This window comes from Tachysurus fulvidraco, chromosome 16, assembly GCF_022655615.1.
Source record: "Tachysurus fulvidraco isolate hzauxx_2018 chromosome 16, HZAU_PFXX_2.0, whole genome shotgun sequence".
Lineage (NCBI taxonomy): Eukaryota > Metazoa > Chordata > Actinopteri > Siluriformes > Bagridae > Tachysurus > Tachysurus fulvidraco.
In genome coordinates this window covers 4109138-4126985 of record NC_062533.1, presented here as the reverse complement: position 1 = coordinate 4126985, position 17848 = coordinate 4109138, and the positions used below count along the sequence as shown (strand labels likewise).

General features: G+C 42.3%; 2 protein-coding genes across 7 annotated transcripts in view; one reads left to right on the top strand and one right to left on the bottom strand.

The window, feature by feature from the left end:
• Positions 1-3158, bottom strand: part of fip1l1a (FIP1 like 1a (S. cerevisiae)) — a 29897-nt gene extending 26739 nt beyond the window's left edge. The window contains exons 1-2 of one of the 5 annotated variants that reach the window (XM_047801423.1): positions 3021-3158; positions 110-196 (exon numbers count right to left, since the gene is read on the bottom strand). In XM_047801423.1, coding sequence (XP_047657379.1) covers positions 110-179 — 70 coding nt within the window. In that variant the 5' untranslated portion in view covers positions 180-196; positions 3021-3158. Of the gene's footprint in view, positions 1-109; positions 448-2735; positions 2869-3020 lie in introns of those variants that run through there. The other 4 variants (XM_047801424.1, XM_047801422.1, XM_027146152.2 and 1 more) reach the window with 4 other exon arrangements.
• The window catches only part of scfd2 (sec1 family domain containing 2), a 159328-nt gene continuing 144530 nt past the window's right edge, over positions 3051-17848 (top strand). For both annotated transcript variants that reach the window (XR_007138048.1, XM_047801421.1), the window contains exons 1-2: positions 3051-3864; positions 5338-5506. Coding sequence is in view for 1 of the 2 variants with exons in the window: in XM_047801421.1 (XP_047657377.1) it covers positions 3051-3864; positions 5338-5506 (983 nt within the window). In the remaining variant the exon portion in view is untranslated. The remainder of the gene's footprint in view (positions 3865-5337; positions 5507-17848) is intronic.

Below are 17848 nucleotides of genomic sequence, written 5' to 3'. Positions count from 1 at the left end.
ACTTTAGTAACTATGCTGTTTCTTTACTACACACCTTTTGATGACGTCAGCTTGGTCTGTGATTTAATTGGTTGTTTTTTTTTTTTTAATGAACACATTTCTATCTCACCTCCGTAAAGCCAGTCCTCGTCATCCGGACTAATGTAAACTGTCGTTTTTTCCGTTTCCCCAGTTGACATTCTGAGCGACTGAGCACCTGGAATAAACGCCGTGTCACAGATAACATCCGATGAAGCAATATGAACAGGAGAAATGCTAGTTGTTGGGTATTTAGTTGCAGCCACTAGCAGGTGGTAACAGCTGTCAAACTTAGAGCCGGCTTGTTGTTTCTAACGACACGCGCTGCTTCGGCACGTCACGTGACCGACTGGGTTTATCAGGGCCGCAGGAAGTAAAGGGAGTTCAAATCTCTCCTGTCAATAATTATTGTTTTATTCTTACTATTCACACCTTTCTTGTAATTATAAACAATTTTATCCTACTATTTTTATCCTGAAATAGTTACTTCTTTCAGTAGCTCGTTTTGTCCTACTAATCACATGTCTCATGTTCATATATATATCATTTTGTCCTACTAATCACACCTCTCCTGTCCATACATATCATTTTGTCCTACTAATCACACCTCTCCTGTCCATATATATCATTTTGTCCTACTAATCACACCTCTCCTGTCCATATATATCATTTTGTCCTACTAATCACACCTCTCCTGTCCATATATATCATTTTGTCCTACTAACCACACCTCTCCTGTCCATACATATCATTTTGTCCTACTAATCACACCTCTCCTGTCCATATATATCATTTTGTCCTACCAATCACACCTCTCCTGTCCATATATATCATTTTGTCCTACTAATCACATGTCTCATGTTCATATATATATCATTTTGTCCTACTAATCACACCTCTCCTGTCCATATATATCATTTTGTCCTACTAATCACACCTCTCCTGTCCATACATATCATTTTGTCCTACTAATCACACCTCTCCTGTCCATATATATCATTTTGTCCTACTAATCACACCTCTCCTGTCCATATATATCATTTTGTCCTACTAATCACACCTCTTCTGTCCATATATATCATTTTGTCCTACTAATCATACCTCTCCTGTCCATATAGATCATTTTGTGCTACTAAACACACATCTCCTGTCCATATATATCATTTTGTCCTACTAATCACACCTCTCCTGTCCATATATATCATTTTGTCCTACTAATCACACGTCTCATGTTCATATATATCATTTTGTCCTACTAATCACACCTCTCCTGTCCATATATATCATTTTGTCCTACTAATCACACCTCTCCTGTCCATATATATCATTTTGTCCTACTAATCACACCTCTCCTGTCCATATATATCATTTTGTCCTACTAACCACACCTCTCCTGTCCATATATATCATTTTGTCCTACTAATCACACCTCTCCTGTCCATATATATCATTTTGTCCTACTAATCACACGTCTCATGTTCATATATATCATTTTGTCCTACTAATCACACCTCTCCTGTCCATATATATCATTTTGTCCTACTAATCACACCTCTCCTGTCCATATATATCATTTTGTCCTACTAATCACACCTCTCCTGTCCATATATATCATTTTGTCCTACTAATCACACCTCTCCTGTCCATATATATCATTTTGTCCTACTAATCACACCTCTCCTGTCCATATATATCATTTTGTCCTACTAACCACACCTCTCCTGTCCATACATATCATTTTGTCCTACTAATCACACCTCTCCTGTCCATACATATCATTTTGTCCTACTAATCACACCTCTCCTGTCCATATATATCATTTTGTCCTACTAATCACACCTCTCCTGTCCATATATATCATTTTGTCCTACTAATCACACCTCTCCTGTCCATATATATCATTTTGTCCTACTAATCACACCTCTCCTGTCCATATACATCATTTTGTCCTACTAATCACACCTCTCCTGTCCATATACATCATTTTGTCCTACTAATCACACCTCTCCTGTCCATACATATCATTTTGTCCTACTAATCACACCTCTCCTGTCCATACATATCATTTTGTCCTACTAATCACACCTCTCCTGTCCATATATATCATTTTGTCCAACTAATCACACCTCTCCTGTCCATATATATCATTTTGTCCAACTAATCACACCTCTCCTGTCCATATATATCATTTTGTCCTACCAATCACACCTCTCCTGTCCATATATATCATTTTGTCCTACCAATCACACCTCTCCTGTCCATATATATCATTTTGTCCTACTAATCACACCTCTCCTGTCCATATATATCATTTTGTCCTACCAATCACACCTCTCGTCTGCAAGTATTTTGAAGATTGCGCTCACTTAATGCATTTTGTGTCAAAACAATAATGAATGTGAATAATGACTAATAATGTCTGCAGTTCATAACGTACATTTACAGCGTAGATGTTATAAATAATCTCAAAGAATACTTCATTATTGTTATCGAATATATACAGATAGTCCATTTCCAATTTATATCTATTAAAAACGATTGGAATTTACCCCCATTTAAATTTACCCCATTTACCCCTGTGATCTGGCTTTAATTTTGAAAACGTTACCAATTTATTTATTTATTATTTAAAAGAATCTCCAGCTTTTTACAGAATAATTTACCACAGAAATGATTAGTTTTTGTTTTTAAATACAATAATAAATCAAATACATTACCAGATGAATAAGTTAGAATTAATTAACAAAAGAAGTCTCGATAAAATTCAGTCTCGATATTTTGCATCAGTTAAGTTTTATGTTGCAGGATATAATAATAATAATAATTATTATTATTATTTAAATCTCCCGGCTATGCAAACGAATCCGTGTGACGTATAACTCGTGCGACACCGTAGTGCCACGTCAACTAAACGAGACTCACGTGGTTTGTTATGGTATGAAATCTGGTCGAATGCGTGAAGTTTAACTTAATAACAATATCTATTATTTATTTATTTTTACTGTTGTCTCGCCTTCGTGATCCCTGGAGCGATGTTGTCCGCGGATGTTTTCACGTCTTTACCCGGGCAGATGTGGGAGAAGGTGCTGTCGAAGGTAAACAAAGCGGTTGTTTTCATGGATGAAGCGTGTGCCGAAAGCCTGCACTGGAGCGGAGGAGCTGAGCTGCTGTTCGCCGCCGGAGCCCGCAATGTTAAGAGCTTTTCCAGCTTCGAAGCAGGAGCAGACAACGAGCCTAAAGCGGTGTTTGTAGTCAGTACGCTGCTGAAAGGGAAAACGGCGGATATTCTAAAGGACATCGTTTCTCTTAGCCGCTTCCGGTACTGTGTAGTGATGACAGCTGTGCCGCACTATCTGCACCTGATCTCTGAAGGAGTCTCCGGAGAGATGGAGGCCAATGTGGCGTTTACACGCTTTAAAGAGAAGCTTTGCGTGTGGATGGGTAACGCTGAATATACAGCCGAGGTCTTGTATGTTCCGGTGCACTTCACCAGAGTGTCCTCTCAGCTCCTGATCGCTCCAGCTTTTGCTGATCTGTTCCCTCTTTTAGACTCAGATCTCTCCATCATCAACAGCAAGCGACCTGAGAAACGCCGCTTCTCAAGTCTCACCGATCTGGACATACACTCTGTCCCTAACGAGCTGCAGATTAAGATCAGAGCTCTGGCTTCGGCTCTAAACGCCCTCTTCGAGTTGTCGAACACGCGAGAAGAAAGCTTCACCGTGGGCCACATGAGCCGCCTGATCGCGGCTGAGCTGGCAAATCATCCACAGGCTAAGAACCGCAGGAAATCCTCCACACACAAAGCCTCTGTGGTCTTCGTTGACCGAACACTTGATCTGACAGGTCGAGTACAACAGTGCACCATCTATGTGTCCACAATCTCAGTACAAATCAAAGCACGAAACAACAGTCCCATAGTTATGTCAAAAGTTTGTGAACACCTGAACATAACAATCCCGATTCCAGAATCCCATCTACTCTTATGTATAAAAAAATTCACTAAGGTTTAGAACACGGCTGTCGTGATCATTCCTCTACAAGATCATCCGTTATTTCTGTGTTCCAGTTCATCCCAAAGGTGTTGAGATTAGGACACGAATTCTCCCGTATCAGACGTAACACACCATATTTTATGGATCTGGCTTTGTGCACTTGTCTTGCATGAACAGTCCAATGATGAGAAATTACAAAGATATCCTACAAAATCGCATGCCTCCAACTTTTGGGGCAACCATTTGTGGAAGAACCCTGTGGTTGAATGTCGGGTGTCCACAAACGTTTGGCCATATAGAGTATATCAGATTACCCACACAAGTGATCGATAATAATCTCCTTTTAGCCTCTTCCTCATGTGTTTTTCTATTTGTAGCCAATACTTCTGCAGTGTGTCAGTCCTATTGTTGTGATTATGATTTGCAGCTAATCTCAGAAGGTGTGCCGGAGAATATCATGGACATTATTTACAGAAAATCTCACCAGACATTTGTGTCCTGGCAAATACCAAACATTGCATGAGACACCAAAGGCTTATCTATGTTGTTAAGTGGTGTTTGTGTCAGTATGATGCCATGTGGGTTCTTTATGATAATGTTAAGGGCAGCGTGGTGGCGTTATATTGTTGTCTCATAGCTCTCTTTGATCCTAACATTAAGTTTCTCTGTGTGTGGAGCTTTGAAAATTCTCCTTGTGTCTGCATAGGTGTCCTCTGGCTTCTCTAGTGTGTTCCCATCTCCCAGTGTACTGGAGACTAGTGAAGTGTAAATATGTGCTTTCAAGATGCCCTCTGTGATACCCTTATGTCCCATTCAGGATGTATTCGTAGGTCACGTCCAGCGTTCGATCCTGACCAGGATAAAATGGTTACTGAAGAATGATGTCAAAGTGGTCAGGCTCCTGTCCTTTAGCGCCACAGCAATACTTTTAAAAGTGGAGTTTGAGTTTAAATTGTGTTGATAAATATAAATTTGAGTTCGAATCGTGTCGATAAATATGAATTTGAGTTCGAATCGTGTCGATAAATTTTCATTTGAGTTTGATTTATGTCCATAAATTTTCATTTGAGTTTGAATTATGTCCATACATTTTCATTTGAGTTTGAATTATGTCCATACATTTTAATTTGAGTTTGAATTATGTCCATAAATTTTAATTTGAGTTTGAATCGTGTCGATAATTTTTAATTTGAGTTTGAATCTTGTCGATTAATTTTAATTTGAGTTTGAATCTTGTCGATAAATTTTAATTTTAATTTGAGTTTGAATCGTGCTGAGTTGAATTTGAATCTTGGTGATGATTTGCTGATCTTTTCTCTTACAGGAGCCGTGGGACATCACGGTGACAGCCTGGTGGAGAAGATCCTGTCTGTTTTGCCTCCGCTGCCGGGTCACGTGACCGACGTTCAAGTAGACATGCTGGAGCTGACACATCTTCAGCGCATACCCGAGGCACAGGGAGTCCTGGCACCTGGCTGCCTGGGACAGACTCAGTAAGGACATCAACACTGACTCAGAACGCTACACCGAGAACATTTACACCCACACCGAGCATAGGGTCGCTTTACGGTTAGAGGTTTCTGCGTTCTGAGTCTGTTCACATCTTCGGCCTGAATTCACACACATTTAGCTTCTGGAAATTTAGAAAGCTGAGCAGAACAAATTTATACAGATGCTGAAAAAGCACGTGACTGACCAAAACATTTCTCCACAGTTGGTGAAATCATCGGGTGCACGTTTTCTCAGTCCTGCTGTATTTAATGTCAGCTTTCCAGGCATGAAAACGAACCTCAAGCCTCCACCAAAATACCTTTTAGATTTGAACTTTATAATTTAGTCTCATTAAACGATTTCTAAGTAGTCATTTTCTCCTTTTTTTAGGAAAAATTACGGAGCATGATACAAGACCGTGCGTTACAATACAGTATGCGAGTTCTCTGTCCGTCTGAGTACATGTAGCAGCTTCGGACGGTTCGAACATGAACCGACTTGCTGTTTTTAATCCAAGTATCGCTTCGGAAGAAAAAGGAAGTAATGGAGTCGGGAACATGGAGAGAACGTGGGAGTTTCCCGTGTGAGGTTTGGCAGAAATGCACTCGCACGTTCAGCTCCACAAAATCCAGCCCTGTGTTTTTGAATCCTGCACCACTATTACTCCAGTCATCATAAATGTATGCATTCGTATTCGAATAATACATATAACACGCCGTGTCGTTCGGCCGATGTCACTTCCTGTACGGAGGGACGTGGTCACGACCGGCCGCAGGGTTTTTGAGTGCGTCTGTTCTTCTTCAAGCCGATGGAGACGTTACAGAACGCCGAGTCATTAGCGTGACCGGAAATGTTTATTTTTTTATTTCTTTTCTTTTCTTTTCTTTCTCGAATCCTAAGACCTCATCGCTCTGCGTTTGAACTCGACCTTACTTCGGTACTTTGGCCACTTTAACTAGTTGTGTCATTGTAAAAACACAGTTTAAGTGATCTCAGCTTATTTATTCCCTCTCTCTCTCTCTCTCTCTCTCTCTCTCTCTCTCTCTCTCTCTCTCTCTCTCTCTCTCTCAGCTCAGTAAAAAACAGGCTGGAGATCAGACGAGCGAGACTCTGGGTTTGAACCTGCTCCCAGATAAACCCCACTATCATGTTTTAATGCATGTTTGTGCATTATAAGGGCTGACTTAATGGATGGTGCCATGACATTTGAGTTTAAAAGCTTCACTGTTTACAGTCTCTTAAATCTGCTGTCAGACTGAAGATTGGACAGGCAGCTAGCTTTTTTTTGGGTTTTCTCTATAAAACAGGTCTTTCTTTCTTTTCTAAGAGTTCTTCAAGCACAATTAGTCCATAAAGCCGAGAATCTGACGGATACGGTTAGTGTCATTGGAGGATTTACTCTCTGGTTAGCAGCCACAGTATACACTGGTTTGGGATTAGTCGATTCAAAGCACTGACTTTGGGATTATTGCAGCCAAAAATGTTTGATTTATTTTTTCTTCCCCAAACGAATTAATGCAACATGCAGTCTTATTTTTCCTTTATATTATTATTATTATTATTATTATTATTATTATTATTATTATTATTATGTTGGCTTTGTAGAAGCCAAAGTTCTGTTTTCCTATTTCAGCTTAGACAAAAATTTATAAAATGTAACTCCTCCTAGGGCTTTCGAGGCACATGCACCAAATTCGGATATGTTGTAGAACCTGGTCTGAAGTTTGTTGCTATGACTTTTCTAAGCGATCTGAGTACCGGTACTTCCGGTACTGGGTCTCAAATTGGCCTTTTTTCCCATAGACTCCCATTATACATTTTGAAGGTTTATAACTCGGCAAGCTTTCGAACTACCTACACCAATCTGGGCCAGCTCCTTTAGGGTGATACTCTGAACAAAGGTTTAAATCGGTGTACCGACTGGCTTTTCGGTTGTGCCGCAGCCCCGCCCACAAAATATGCCAAATCAAAAAACTTTTTACAACATGGACATGTGACATATCAAAACACTCAGCCCAATGAGGGGAACTTCCTCAGGAGTATTCAGATGACGTCACATGCTCGTCTCCACTTGCCTCCAAATGTTTTGGCACCCTATCTTTCTGTCAACTTGCCTCCAAAAGTAACACTGACCCTTATGTCCACTCGCCTCCAAAAAGCGCCTGCCTTTGTGAATACTTGCACCGTCAAAGCCAACATCAAAGTTTGTCAGGACGAACTTTACAAATCTAGTTATTATTATTATTATTATTATTATTATTATTATTATTTAAGAAAACTTTGTGAATGTTAATTTGCAAGCACAGGATTCTCCTCTGCACCCCAACCCTCCCCCACTACCCCAACCCGGGCACTACTATTACAACGTCTCTACATATTACACAATTTCTAACATGTTCAGAAGAAATAGATAACTAACCAATGTAGAGAAAAAAGGGAGCAGGAGACAGTCTAGGATGCAAAACATACCTAAGAAGAAAGTTACCATCATAAAGGACAGCAAACCGTAATAAAGTCACAGATATAGAAGTATTCACCCTCATCCCTGAAAAAAAAACCCACCCAAAATAAAATAAATAAAGGAGCCCCAGATTTGATAAAATGATATTTATTCCAGTTTGTTGAAGAGAAAAATGTCCTCAGTGTGACACGTGGATTCAAGTCAAGTCAAGTCAAGAAGCTTTTATTGTCATGTCAACCATATACAGTATAGCTGTTACAGTACACAGTGAAATGAGACGACGTTTCTCCAGGATCAGGGTGCTACATAACACAAAGACAGAGCTATAAGGACTTAGTAAGTAGTCATAAGCCCTATTCGGACGGGATTAGTTCTACGTGTGGATGTGGGGGTAAAGTAATTATTACCAGAGCTTCTCGTGATTTTATCCCGTCCGAATGTGCCATCTCGGTAATCATTACGGACAATGTCAGTAAAGATTACGGCGACTTTTACCTTCTGTAAAAAGGTCCGGAAAAATGACCTCATGTAATACTGATCCTGTCCGAATAGACCCGCTGTAAATATGTACGGTAAAATTCCGTCATTTCCTGTTTAAAAGTAGTTTTTGGCGCGTTTTACAATCATGGAGGCGCTCGAAACAGGAAGCGACGTCATACGCACATGACGACAAGGAGGTTACTTTGGTGCGTAAAGCGAGTCACCCCTCCCACTTCTGCTAGTTTTACTGACATGTCTTGTCCCATGCGAATCGGACAATTAATATTACAGACGTCCTGAGGTAAAATCGCATCACTCCACGTCCCCACGTAAAACTAATCCCGTCCGAATAGTGCTTTAGCCACATAAAGTGCAACCTGGTGCAAACAGTGCAGGACAAGACAAGACAGTGCTGGACAAAAGGTTACAAGACAATACACAAAATACAAAAAAAGACAGTACACAAGACAAACAAACCGATCAGTGTCAATACCGTATGTAAATACTGTAAGTTCAGACAATATTGCGTGCAGTAATACTGGAATGAACACAGTTACTTAGCAGCAGGTCCCTGAGATAATGTATAAGTTTGTGCAAAATACTGAAATATTGTACAGTATGAGCAAAATGGCAATGGAGCTGTACTCATGTCATACACGTGAATGGACGAGGGCTTTAACTGCAGTAGTTTTACAAAACTTGCAAGCTTTTCTAAATATCACGGAGCTTGCTTGATTTTGTGTTCGTTTACGCGATTGCAAAATCATACTTTCCCACAATGCAGCTAAGGAAATGTTTGCATCGTGTCATATTAAACCTCTAGAAATTACGATCGCTAAGGGAGAAAATGCAAAATGGTGTGTGTGTGTGTGTGTGTGTGTGTGTGTGTGTGTGTGTTGAACTTCTCAGCAGGACTTCTGAGTCGCTTTCTTCGTTTTTCTCAGTCTGAGTTATGAGCTTTAGTTTATCAGAGTATTTCTCATGGACAACGCTGGAGTGCAGCTCGATTAAATCTTCCACTGCGACTTTCAGGTCATGACGTCATAGGCGAAACGACCCAGTCATCAGATTTGAAACAGTGTGCTCAAACACCCACAGAGCCAAAACTCCACATGTTGTATACTGTAGCAGCACCACATCCCCACTAATGATGACTGTCATTACACTACTGCAGTAGCACCACCGCATTAAGCACGACCGCACGACCAGGACTCCATGCAATAAAACGGGAGCCGACTGCGGCCCAGATGGCATCGGGCGGGCGATGCAGGAGGACCGGCGGCGGCGTCAGCACCTCTCTCTGTGAATCTGTAGACAACATGAGCGGGGACAGATGTACAAGAACATTAAATACTTTCCAGGAAGTGCAAAAAATTTCGATTCGGTAAACGTTATAAAAGAAGAACAAACGAAACATAATGACGATTCGGCGTTCGTGTGATTCATGCAGACACGATTGAATGAATAACATGGAGCTCTAGGGCTTTGAGTCGGAGAACGTGCACATTGACGTTTAATTCTGAAACACGGAGAAACTTCTAGAACACGAGCGATACCATGGTAACGAAGCGAAGGTGACACGAGCTAGATCACGACCGCTACCAGAGACGGAACTTCAATACAAGTGCTAGATTATAACCTGACTCAACATGAAGCACGTTGTTTGTTCAGCTCGGGGGTTCGAATCCTGCCTCCTCGTGTGTGGAGTCCGCATGCTCTGCTCCCTGCTTCGGGGTTTTCCTTCAGGTACTCTGGTTTCCTCCGCAAATATCGTGACAGATTATTGGATCGTCCCTGTGTCTGTCAGCCGGATTTGCAAATCAAATCAAATCATGGAGACATCGGAATCGTCGTCGATCTGAGATATCTTTCGCCCCCTATCTTTAACCCCCGGAGCTACGACAGATAGGTGGGTTTATATTAACAGCAAGAAAATGCTGAAAATAACGTCAAAACAAATGGACTTCACATGAGGGAAAAAGTGAGCAAAGTTTATCGGAGCAGCTGTACAATCAGTACAGTGAAAGGCAACATCCTTGAAGACACACAATCAGTTTTCCACACGGACTCGAAGGACGACCTCTGGACTTCATCCATTTGAGACAAGGTCTCTGAGTGCATGGTGTGTGTGTGAGAGAGAGAGAGAGAGAGAGAGAGAGAGAGAGAGAGAGAGGTACGCCTAGCTCCGCTTGTGTTCTCTACTCTCAGGCGGGTCTCGTCATCTGTTCCTCTCCTCCTCCCATTGCCTCTCATGTGGTTTAAGTGGGAAAAAGCTCTCTCTGGGTGGCTCAGCCTCTCTCCTCCGCTCAAAGCTCAGTGGGCGGTGGAGCTCTTTATGCTCGCTAGAGGTGAACCGGTCCGAGTCCAGAGCGGCAAACCTTACCTCATGGTCCTGTTGGTGTCGTCTCAGTGCTCTAATCGGTGCCTCCTCGATCCTCCGCCCTTTCAGCTTAGGATTATCATGTCGATCGGTGTGTACTGTCTACTCGAGGGAATCAAGGAGGCATCCAGGTCACTGCTTTGTGAAATTCAATCCTAAGGTTTTAACCCAAGCTACCTTGTGTTTGAATGTCCGTTTCAGGATGCGCACAAGCAGTACACTTCTTCTATACGATCCCGTACAAGTTCATATGATATGACACAATACGATACTTCATATTAAATCTGGTCATGGTCTGAGGTCATCATTTCTCGCCTGTTTCGGGTCTCGAATATTCCAGCGTTTAGAATTATAGTTCTAAGTCTGTGTGTAAGCGCAACAAGTACACACCAGAGCATCGGAAATGATCACGAATCAGAATCAGAATCAGGTTTATTGGCCAAGTGTGTTGACACACACAAGGAATTTGGTTCCAGCTCTTTGTGACTCTCAAAAGTACAGACATGACGATGAGATGCGATATAAACAGTATGAGTATTAAATATGAATATAGAATAGGGAGAGCATGGTGGCTTAGTGGTTAGCACGTTCGCCTCACACCTCCAGGGTCGGGGGTTCGATTCCCACCTCAACCTTGTGTGTGTGGAGTTTGCATGTTCTCCACGTGCCTCGGGGGTTTCCTCCGGGTACTCCGGTTTCCTCCCCCGGTCCAAAGACATGCATGGTAGGTTGATTGGCTCTGGAAAATTGTCCATAGTGTGTGAGTGTGTGAGTGAATGAGAGTGTGTGTGTGCCCTGCGATGGGTTGGCACTCCGTCCAGGGTGTATCCTGCCTCGATGCCCGATGACGCCTGACACGAGGAGGCACAGGCTCCCCGTGACCCGAGGAAGTTCGGATAAGCGGGAGAAAATGGATGAATGAATATAGAATATGAGCGATCTGAAATGTACATAAAGTGTGGGAGTGCAAATAACAACATTGTGCAATATTATGTTTTTTTGTACAATATACAGCAGCAGTAGTGTGTAAAATACAGATGATGTGATGAAAAAAGCTCTAAACAATGACCATAGATTGATCTGCTTGTGCACACATACACGCCCACATTCATTTGCATAAAGAAACACCCCCAAATTGCCATATATGGTAAACAACTACCCGTTAAAAATGCCAAGCAATCGGCCCACAGCACTGTTGCTGAAATTAATATCTACAGATATTAATTTCAGCAACAGTGACCTAAAGCAAAACTTACTGATGTGTAAAAACGTACAATTTTTGCTTTCGACATCTCGTTGGGTTTTAGCAATATGAAGGAAATTGTAGTTGCTTGGGAAATACCTCTCTAATACTATCTCTAATTTCATTTTCAATTGTTTCTGAGCCTCCAGAAACGCCATCAAATAAAACTGCACTGGACAAAAGAAATCGGCTGACGATCCAATCCTCGTCTTCCTCACTGCCCGCACCCGCAAAGCTGCAGGAGCCAAATCTTCAAACAAGGCATCATCTTAATGAATCTCTAGAGCTTCCTTTAATACCATTTTTTATTTTCTATTCTATCTCATAATATACATTCAATCTAAGGGGGTTTTTACACCTGGTCACTTCCTGCGTTTTCTGTGATCCGATAGCTATCCGACGGTAAAAAGACCAGGTCTAAATGCCCTCTGAAACGTTTTCGAGACGGATATAAATCCAATGGTACAAACCCCATCAGGAGGAGGTCTGGGACGCGTTACAGATGAAACCGGACAGGGGTAAATGCATGTGGTTGTTCAAGCCACATACGTCAGCGCTAAACACCTCCCAAACGGAAGTACGTCATTCGCAGGTGACTCGCGAGTCGCGTATCGCGCCAGAAACAAACATGTTTTCCCACCAGCGCTGGCTCTGATCTTTCACCCAGGCGTCTCGTTGGGTCTTAAAATGCACTGCTGCTGCCAGCGAAAATGCGGCAAACAGTAAATGCTGTTTTTAGTAGCAACCACATACACCAAAGTGTGTTCTGTTTCAATTACGCCAGAAATGAGGAAAAATATATTAGCATTTTGGGCGGGAGTAGAAAGATCGGATCGATATCTGATTCGCCGAGACGCGTTTATGTGGCCTAGTGTAAATGGAACAGCTTTAACAAATCAGATAGCTATGGGATCAGAGACAACACACGAAGCGACCGGGTGTAAAAAGGCCCTTAGTTTAAGGGTTCAAGCCCTATCACTTCCAAGCTGCCACTGTTGGGCATTTGAGAAAGGATTTACCCCTCCCTGCTCCAGGGGCGCTCCGATCCCAACTTTTCTCATGCGAAGAAAACCATTCTACTGCGCTATAATGTATATTTGGCAATAATAAAGCCTTCTGTGCCCAAATCCTATGGTTTATTTACAACACCATGCCTACTCTGGCTTGATAAATGAGACTCCTACAGTATAAAGTACTGGTTCAGGGTTTCCTTCCCTCAGTATTATTTTTCTTACTGGTGGACCTCACCTATATTCTTTTCTGCTGGAACATACATTCAATTACTCCTTTTGTGTTATTCTAGGCTTACATAGCAAACACAGTCTATATAATATTTATAAAGAAAAAGTTTTATTTTTGGCTTCTAATAGTAGGTCCGGTCAACTCGGCTCTCCTGATGGTAGGCTTTTTCCCTTTGTGATACCGGAGCGCTTTCCAGAAGCTGTGCATTTCAGACACTCTGGTGGCTGTGTGTGTGTGTGTGTGTGTGTGTGTTTGGGGTGGTATGGGTGGTCAGTGGGTTTGACTTGCACTGGGAGACCTCACACACGTCAGACTGCTGAATGGAGAATTGTTCTTCCTGACCTGGGAGAGCGCTGGTATTTTTTGCTACCAGCGTGAGGGCAGAGCTACTTATTTAGTTTGTACAGTAGAGGGTTTTTCTGTATTTTCGTGTGTGTGTGTGTCTGTGTGTGTGTGTAATAGTAGATGCTGTGGGTTGGTGTTTTAGTTAGTTTGTTTTGAAGTGATTTTTTCTCATGAGCTTTCATAAGGTTGAGGATAGAGTCTGATAAATAAAGGCAGATGTGTGTAAATGGGTCTGGTTTGGCATGTAGACATGTGTGTGCGCGCGCGTGTGTGTGTGTGTGTGTGTGAGTGTGTGAGAGAGAGATTGTCCCTAAGCAGCAACCAAACGCTTCTCATATCTGAAGAATTTTGGCCCACCCTTCTTTACAAAATTGCAGTAATTTAGCCACATTGGATGGAAGATCTCTGAGCTCAAACGGCCCGTTTAAGATCCTGCCCCAACATCTCAACAGGGCTTAAATCAAGTCCAAAACCTTCACTCTGTTTCTTTTGCTGTAACTAAGTGGACTTGTGCTCTTTGTCTTGCTGCATAATGAGTTGTGCTTGAACTTCAGATCACAGACCGATGACTGACTGGACTTTCTTCTTCAGGATCTGCTTGTAGAGAGCAGGTTCACAGTCTCTGAAGCATCCCCCAAACCATCACACACTATCTCACCATGCTTCGCTCTTGGCATGATGTTCAGGGTTTCTCGCCGAAAATCTGTTAGTTAAGGCGTTAGGTTTGGGCGGGGCCCGGGGGGGCGGGGCTTCGTTGCGAGATAGACCACAGACTCTGTATTACATTTAACAATTATTAAAAACAGGCTAGCTAGCAGGTGAAGAACTCGAACAACAAAATCACCAGCTAACTTATTTTAAATTTGTAAGAACTATAGACTAATACGATAACAGGCTCACAGTTCTCACGGACACGTGGGAAACCCCGATGTTCTTAAACTTGAATGTTTTGTCTGCTTTACACAACATGTATTCTAAAAGGTTTCTATTTTCACCCCATCAGTCCTTTTTGGCTCAGACACTTTCTAAAGGTGAACTCATGAATGCTGAGCTTATCTGAGGCGATAGAGGCCTGACGTTCCTTTCATGTTCATCTGGGGATCTGTTGTGACTTCATGGATGAATTGTCTGTGTGTTTATGGAGGAATTTTGCCTGACCACTTCTGGGAAGTTTTCTCCAGTTGGAAATAATGGCTCTTACCGTCCCTTCACTGGAATCCCAGATCTTTTAGAAATGTCTGGTAAACCGATTGATTTTAATATTTTAATATGAGCTCTAATACGAGCTTGTTGCTAGAAATGAGAGTAAATTAGATGGAAATGGCTTTTTCACACCAAGCTGTCGGTGTTGGTCTTGTCTCAGATATGGGTTCAAGGTTTTAAAGCAATTAGTCGTGTCACTTGTATGTAAAATAAAAGAAATAGGGAAGGGGCAAATACTTTTGCATGGCACTCTAGCAGCCATTCATTTCTGAACCGTATTTAAAGCTCGATGACCTGGGGTTGTTTTCCAACCATTTTATCCCTGGTTCTATCCCATGTTGTTCTGTGAAACTAAAGTTTATGGTTTTTAATGGTGCTTGCAAAGCAACCTTCTTACTATCCTGCATTCTCTTCCGGACAAAACCTCGGCGCGTAACTTGTCTCGCAGCTTTTGTCCTAGACCCATGAATGAGGTGTCAAATTGACCGGCTCATTGAGGAGAGGTGTGCTATTACTTTTCTAAGTGATCCGAGTACCGGTACTTCCGGTACCGAGTCTCAAAATGGCCTTTTTTACCATAGACCCCCATTGTAAACTTTGGAGGTTTATAACTCGGCAAGCTTTCGAACTATCTACACCAAACTCGGCCAGATCCTTTAGGGTGACCGACTGGCCTTTCGGTTGTGCCGCTGCCCCGCCCCCAAAATATGCAAAATCACAAAACTTTTTACAGCATGGACATGTGACATATCAAAACACTCAGAACAATGAGGGGAACTTCCTCACATGTAATTTGACGAAGTCACATGATTTCACGTGAAAATAAAAGATTTGCACAACATGGACATGTGACATATCAAAACACTCAGCACAATGAGAGGAACTGCCTCACGTGTATTCTGGTCATGTCACGTGATGTCAGGTGAAAATCAAAATTTAGCACAACATGGACATGTGACATATCAAAACACTCAGCACGATGAGGGGAACTTGCCACATGCAAGCACCATTCACATTTTTTTCATTTTTTATTATTATTCTTAACACTCTACACTTCTAGGCATGTTCATGTGGCGTTTCCACCAATCACCAGTCTCAACACTCTTCGTTGTTATCGAACAAGCCTTCTACAAGACTTGCCTTTTCTCTGTGCCCCATTGCAAGGATACTAAACTCAACCCTTGGGCCTGATGCTTAAGAGGCGCTGGATTAGAAGAAAACCGATTCAGAATCACGGAACCCAAAAGACCAAGCAGAGATCTATAGATGAATCCTAATGTATCTGTGTACTCTATTAAAACCCACCCAATCTCAATAAAACCGATTCATTCATCGTCCTATTGCCGATAAAGCGGTTTTCAATACATGTTAAGAATAGATGACATTTTCAGTTCCAGGGACAGAGATGTTCAGTCCAGTTGGATCACACAGGATTGCCATTATTCATTTGGGAATCAATTCTCAGCTCCACTTTTTTTCACACTCGACCTATTTTCAGGTGCACCAAAGCTGGCGTGTTTTCATCCTCGAGGGATTAAGATTGAAGGGTGCAGTACAAAAAAAAGACATACTGTATATTCCTGCCTTGGGCCGGCGTTTCAGGTATAAGCTCCCACTCAGATCATGCTGAACAAGATAACGCGGTTACTGAAGATGAAGAGATGCCTCCTGAGTTTGTCCTGAGCTTGGAGTCTGAGTGGCAGTTCACACGTTCTACCCGAAGGCAGTTCACACGTTCTGTCTGAGTGGCAGTTCACACATTCTACCCGAAGGCAGTTCACACGTTCTGTCTGAGTGGCAGTTCACACATTCTACCCGAAGGCAGTTCACACGTTCTGTCTGAGTGGCAGTTCACACGTTCTGTCTGAGTGGCAGTTCACACGTTCTGTCTGAGTGGCAGTTCACACGTTCTGTCTGAGTGGCAGTTCACACGTTCTGTCTGAGTGGCAGTTCACACGTTCTGTCTGAGTGGCAGTTCACACGTTCTGTCTGAGTGGCAGTTCACACGTTCTGTCTGAGTGGCAGTTCACACGTTCTGTCTGAGTGGCAGTTCACACGTTCTACCCGAAGGCAGTTCACACGTTCTGTCTGAGTGGCAGTTCACACGTTCTGTCTGAGTGGCAGTTCACACGTTCTGTCTGAGTGGCAGTTCACACGTTCTGTCTGAGTGGCAGTTCACACGTTCTTCCCAAAGGCAGTTCACACGTTCTTCCCAAAGGCAGTTCACACGTTCTACCCGAAGGCAGTTCACACGTTGTACCCGAAGGCAGTTCACACGTTCTGTCTGAGTGGCAGTTCACACGTTCTGTCTGAAGGCAGTTCACATGTTCTACCCAAAGGCAGTTCACACGTTCTACCCAAAGGCAGTTCACACGTTCTACCCAAAGGCAGTTCACACGTTCCCTTATAGTGTAAGAATAGAGCAATTGAATTCCCACTCCACTACTACAGAGTCTGCAGTGTACTGTTATTACACACAGTAGCGGTCAGGTGTCTTGGCTCGCTCCAGATGAGTGAACAAGCTGGTGATTAGCTTAAATTAGCTAATGGTTATAATTACGGTGTAAATGCTCAGGGTTGAACGTAGCTAATTATCGAGTATATCTGCAATATGAGCCAGACACTGTAAGCAGTAAACAGAGCCATAATGTTCCGACTTGTTTATTAGTTTATTATATAAAGCTAGATTATTGAGTCTGATGCTTTCCCCGGCAGAGAAACCTTTCTGTTATCGCTTAGTGCCCACTCGGGTTTATTAAATGTTTCCTTCGATGAGTCTTAACGTCTGGTGGCTCATACCATGGATCTTTTTAAGAGGAACTTGATCACAAAATTGCTCAGTCTGTCAGATTAGATGGAGATAACAGGAGGAACAGCAAAATTCACATTCATGCGACTTTGATGGGTTCTTATCAATGAATACTTTTTTGTGCGTTATTTTTATTTGGTTTGAATAAGAATTCCATTTCATTACTTCATCGATGCACAGT